Below are 6,016 nucleotides of genomic sequence, written 5' to 3' on the forward strand. Positions count from 1 at the left end.
TGCTTTTGCTTCTTGTTTTTTGTAGCAAGCGTTTTTTGGGTGAGTAATTAAGGATATATGATGAGAGAGAGAGAGAGAGAGAGAGAGAGAGAAGAAGACAGATTGACTGAGACGAGGCAGCAGAAAGAAGAAGAATGGAAGAAGCAGGATAGAGATGGAGCCCGAGGACAAAGGAGGGATATGGTATGGCCAAGTTTTTACCTGGTCTATTTCTCTTTTGGCTCACGTTGGAGAAAGAGGCACAATCTTGACTTTAACTTGGTCTATTTCTCTTTTGGCCAAGTGCGTTGATTGCTTGTAAATTTAGATGTTGCTTTAATTTTACTTTTTGGTTTCAAATCTCTACTGGATGAATTAATTGTGCTATTTCTTTTGTTCAAATTCTCCTAATGATTTGTATGCCACAATGGGATTCTAAGTTGTTGCTTTCTCCTCTTCTTAAGTTTTGTACTAATGCTGGTAACTCAATTTCCATGTTTCAATGGAATCTCAATTTACGGCTGGTTTGGTCTATTCAATGTTGACACTAAATCTTTTATCATTAGGTGTGTCATTTCATCATGCACTATTTGCACCTAGCCTTTCATCGTATAGTAATGTGACTATTGACTTGAACTCTCCCAAAAGCAACGATAAAGAGGACTTGTCATGGCAGCTTGCAATACAAAAAGTGTGGGAAAATCTTATCCAAGCACAAAGAGAAGGTAGATTTGGACTAAGAAATACAAATGTATTGTATATGAACACATTTGTTTAAGAAGCGTCACCTCTGCTACAACAACAGGAAATCTTGCTATAACTCAGCAAACATTACGTCCTAAAGACATCCTTTCTAGGCATGAGGCATTGAAGAAAGAAAATGATCTCTTTGGTGGACTGCCAAGTAGTGTGTTGCCTTCATTGCCAATTTTCCTTGACCTTCTCTGTCAATATGCTTGAGAACATTTGGGACTTCAGCTACAGGTTTTCTCTAATTTCCTCTAGTGTAGTTGGCTTAGTGTTCAATTTATTATCTGACAAATTGTTTGACCTAGAATTTGACTTATTTTTCATGAAATTTAGGTGGAAGATGTGATTTGGAAATGCCATCAATGGTATATATTAGATATTTTATGATACCAACCAATGGATTAGTCTAGAAGATCTGGGAGCATAGATGAATAGGTGTCTGAAGTGGACACCCTTCATTATGAGATTAATAGCTGAAATCCTCAAAGTAGAGGAGTATATCATCAATGGCCGAAGTGTTGGTAGAATATGTATGGATATTAGCGATGGATGCAAAATTCTGGATCATAGAGAAAACATTGAAATTTGATCCATCAAGTCATTTGTAACATCTTCTGCTCCGTTACATGGCATAATTATAAAGACACAATGGAAAGTGTAAGAAGTCAAATTACTCTGACAAGAAAAAAGTTAGAACATAATCAGTGTTAGTGGTCTTAAATTTCAATGATGGTTTAGGTCAAATCCATATCCTATGTTCTAGTAAAGCTTAATTATTCTCATTTATAGTTTGTATTAAACTGAGAGTGGGTGGTAAGTTTCAGAAAGGACTTTTCCTCAAATGAAACTTTTCTAAAGATAAATTAGGAATGTTCCAATGAAATGTTAACCTTCAGTATTTGTTCTAGGGATCTTAAACGTGTTTTTCAGCATTGTGTATTGAGATTCTCCATCATTCTTAGTCTGAAACTCTTTTCTTTGTTGCATATATAGATGTGGAAAGATGCCTAGGTTGGAATTTCAGTTTGTAAGCATAATTATCTTTCAGTTTCATGATAAGGTTGTAAGCGTACAAGAATTACTCTACTGTTGACAAAGGTTCCCCTTATTGGATTTTATAGATGGGTTTTCAAAGTGTGGATCTACCTCCAATCCTAAGCACATGATCTTTGTTCACAAGAGCGATTCCATAAGACATGCAAAACATGACATTTGTCATACTCTGTCAAACCTCATTGGCATTTATAACAGGTATTGTTAGACTATTTTAATTGCTTTAGTAATACATTTTTTGCATATTTAAAATTTCACAAGTCCGCCCATAGATACTCCAATCTTCTATCTTGCAGTCCAACAATGGACCTTGGAAAATTGAATGTAGCAATGCCCAAACCAGAAAAGTAGTGGCACTGATACTAAGTTTGAGACGCCATATCGAACCATACATTAGTGATTTTGGCGACACTAAGATGTGAAGCCTAATGACTTGATGTGCCCTTACAAATTGCCATTTTTAAGCGAAGAAAAGCTTGATTTTTTAGCAGGTATTTTTGAAAAGAAAAAGGGCATTGTTCATCTATCCAAATGTTTTATTTGTTTGATTATGAACAATGATATGTAGAAGGAATGTTACAATCCTAAAGTTCACATATTATTACTAGGGAAGTACAGATGACATCATCAATAAAGAGAGAGCGGCTTCAAAACAAATTGTGAAAAAGTATTTTCCACAAATTCAAAATTCCCAAACTCTTCAAATGAGTTCTTGTTTGAACAAACCATTGGGCTCATCAAATATATCAAAAGATGTAGAATAGATTTTGCCACAAAGAAGATTACGTTCCACATATTGCTCAGAGTCCTCAAAGTCTTCATATTAGCTCTGCTTTGGTACCACAATTGGGCTCATCCAATGTTGGAAGATGCAGAACACATTTTGAAATATCAATCCTATATTAAGGCAAGGATATATGAAAACTTTATAGCACCTATTTTCCCTTCATCATGTTGGCAAACATACAATGGAAGGGTTGTCAGAAGAGACAATTAATCATACCATGCAATAAGTTTCAGAGGTTCACCATGAATATATATTAAGTACGAGGAAATCTATTGTTAATTATATATTTCAGATTTCGGCATTGTCTATCCTGATTTAATTATCTTAAAAGCACTTCTATTATATTATAAATCGTTAAGGCAATGTCAAGACTCGATTCTAAAAGAGTAATTTCCTACCCACAATGGGATAAGTTAGGGCAAGATAGACTTGGACTTACAAATATAGAAAAGGTCCTTTAAGTAATAACATCATATTTTGCAAGATCCCACATGATCTAGATTTTAATACCAAAGTGGTGAGTTGTTTTCTTGAATGCACATGGGGGCAATGTTAAGATCATTGAACATACTACAACCATTAACTTTAGAGGTTGCATATGCATAATACATAGATACATACACACATGCCATAGATCTAAGATATATAACGGATACAATAGAATAAATACGTAAATAAACATGGAATATAATATAATACATACATTCAATATAATACATACATATGAACATATGCAATACAACACAATATGTACATATACACACATGTATAAACCATAAATGTGTCTTACGTAAGGGCATTTAAAATGAGTTGTTGCCAAAATATATATTGACACTAAGGGGTATTTTTATTAACCATTTTTTTATAAAAGGGTATCTAAAATAGCAAAAACCATACGTATAAGGGGTTTATAAAAGATGTCATGAACGCACGTGATACAACCTCTTTATATATAGTGGAGCCCCCGGGGTTTGGAGAAGGATGCGCACGTTATCCGTGATGGCCTGGCAACGGTTGCGTGCGTCTTCCATCGACTTCTAGAGATTTGCGATTTCCTGTTGTTTAACGGTTGCCGCTTCCTCATACGTGGCCTTGAGGCCCGCCCACAACTGGGATTCCTTTGCATGTTGTTCTTCTAATTTCACCATTTCATTGTTTAGGCGGATTTCGAGTTGATGCCTTCTGTCTTGTTCGACCACAAACTGCTCATCGAACCATACCTTCTTTTTTTCTAATAAGGCCCAAAGTCCTGCTATTGTCGCCTCCGATTTCTTCCCGTCCTCTTGTAATTGGGCGTTTTCGTCTTTTGTCCGGATGTGCTGAGCTACCTTCGTAGCTAGTTTCTCTTCAAGAGTTTTTACGGCCTTCCGTCCGTTAGCCCGTATCTCATTTTCTCTGTCGGAGGATTGGCGTAGTTCTGCTCGAAGACGGTCAATTTCGGATTCCGCTAGCTACACGACCCTTTTTGCTTTTGAGGCGATGATGGTCTAAGCCTCGATTTCTTCTTTTAGAGCGTCGATGACGTGGTTCGGTGGCGGGGTTGCGTGTTGCGCCGTAGTCGCGTGAGCTTCCAACTCCGCGATGCGTGCATTGGCTTTTTGTAGTTCGGCTTCGGTCAATTTAACCTTCTTCCAGACATTCTTATTTTTTATGGTCATCTCCTTGGCACCCGTGCTAACCTTTGCCAGTTCCCAATGGACTTCGACTAGGGCCGTGTTTAAGGGTGGTATCTCCATCCCTACTCGCCGTACCCCGGCGTTCCTCTGTCTGCCGACCTTGGCTAGCCGGTCCTCATCGTCGCTCTTCGTTGTTTGTCTTAGGGCGCTCTCGATCATCTGACGTTCCGCATGCTCCTCGGCCATTCGTTGGGCGGCTTTGACCTGTTGTGTTGCCAAGAACTCCATGAGCTCAAAAGAGGTATCGAACTACAAGAGAGGGCGCTGAATTCGTGGGCCGTATCCGGGATATCCGGATCAAAACCTCGCTTTCCGCCGTCAATACGGCTTTCCCTCGTTGGGACTGAGTCGTAATAATCGATCACGGCTCCCGGATGATTTCGAAGGTGGTATTCGGTTTTGCTGTTGCGGAGCCTTCGCCTTCGGTCGGTGCCTCCGGTGCCGTGGGGGCGTTTTTTACCAACCCCCGCCCATCTTTCCTGTCCAATCTGCGCCGTTTTGGTCTAGGGCTTTCCCGCCGTGTTTCGGTGTCTAGTTCTGGGGTTGCGTCCATGGAGCGTCTCGGTTGTTCCTCCTGCGTCACTCGTGTGTCCGGCTGGTCGGTAGGAGGTGTTGTCTTTGGGTTTGGTTGGGCCGGTTGGGGTTCCTCCTCCCACTTTGGGGCCGATAACTCCGCTAACCTGCGTTTCGCGGATCGGGGCGAGGCCGTGGGTTGGCTGGGCTGCGGTGCTGGCAGGCCTCGGGATGGAAACAGTACCATAAGGTATTGTTGGATGATTGGCCTGAGCTTTTTGCCTGCTTGGTACGCATGCAAGCCTTCTCTTAATGTCGGCCCTGTGATGACCCCCAGTCGACTGCACGCCCTTCAAAGGTGTCGATAATGATGCCCGGCTTTTGCTTAGGCATCCCGTATGCGTTGACATGGACATAGCCGACTTCTAGTAGGAACTTGGCAACTTCACGGAAGAAGGGATCCGGAATCTGTTTTGTTCTATTGGCCTTTGTGGAGGATGAATATGGTCCAAAATACCGCTGCAGCGCCTCTAGAGGAGGTATTTCGAAATGTCTTTCGCCTAGTGAGGATAGGTCCAACTTCTTCCGAATGGAAGAGTTGGTGACCGTGTCTATGTTAAGCTTCCTGGCGATGTTCATGGCGTCCGGGTGCGGATGTGCTTTTGCGACCCAGATGTAGCCATCCGGGCGTTTCTTTACGAGCCATCGGCGTAGGGCAGTAGAGATGAAAATCGGAATCGCCAGAGTAGGTTCATGGGGAGGAGATGGGAGGTTGTGGTGGGTTGGAGCTCTGAGATAGGATGGGGAAGAAGGTCAGGAGGACGAGCGATGGGAGCGCTGATAGCTAGAAGATGGGTTTTTGCTTTGTGCAGAAAATCTTTTGTTTCCTTCTTTTTGTGGCTTAGGGTTCATTGGGCGGTGAGCCATCGTGGTGCCGCGTGTTCTTGAACTAGGAGTTTGTGCATGCCTTTAGTCGTTTTAATAGTCGCTATCTTCTCTTTCTTTCTTTTTCTGTAACGGTTATTATAGTACAAATGGGGCTGTCCATTTTACGCTGCAAGTTCTCCGGCTTTGTCCCGTTCGGCGATGAATGGGTTAGGTGGCGTAGGGCCCAGGTAAGGTTTGAGCCGAAACCCGTTCACTTTTTGCCGTACTATTTCTCCAGCCAGTGTTCCTAGTTGGAACGTGCCCTGTTCCGCTCCAATTATCCAGTATGGGCCGGTCCAGCGGAAACATAACTTCCCAGGCATATGGCCCA

At 41.7% G+C, this 6,016-nt stretch overlaps 1 protein-coding gene across 1 annotated transcript; it reads left to right on the plus strand.

The window, feature by feature from the left end:
* The first annotated feature begins 387 nt into the window (after positions 1-387).
* On the plus strand, positions 388-939 carry LOC147851192 (folylpolyglutamate synthase-like). The gene is made up of 2 exons (XM_087335571.1): positions 388-704; positions 785-939. The coding sequence occupies exons 1-2, from the start codon at positions 482-484 to the stop codon at positions 937-939; spliced, it is 378 nt and encodes a 125-aa protein (XP_087191697.1). The 5' UTR covers positions 388-481.
* Positions 940-6,016: the final 5,077 nt, after the last annotated feature.

The sequence above is a fragment of the Azolla caroliniana genome, unplaced genomic scaffold (assembly GCF_043228905.1).
Source record: "Azolla caroliniana isolate FFs.n. ecotype wild unplaced genomic scaffold, voAzoCaro1.0.p SCAF_20, whole genome shotgun sequence".
NCBI lineage: Eukaryota > Viridiplantae > Streptophyta > Polypodiopsida > Salviniales > Salviniaceae > Azolla > Azolla caroliniana.

Coding starts and splice junctions, on each gene's coding strand:
- LOC147851192 (XM_087335571.1), top strand. CDS start 482: ATGGAATCTCAATTTACGGCTGGTTTGGTCTATTCAATGTTGACACTA. Junction 705..784: donor TATCCAAGCACAAAGAGAAG/GTAGATTTGGAC, acceptor CTACAACAACAG/GAAATCTTGCTATAACTCAG.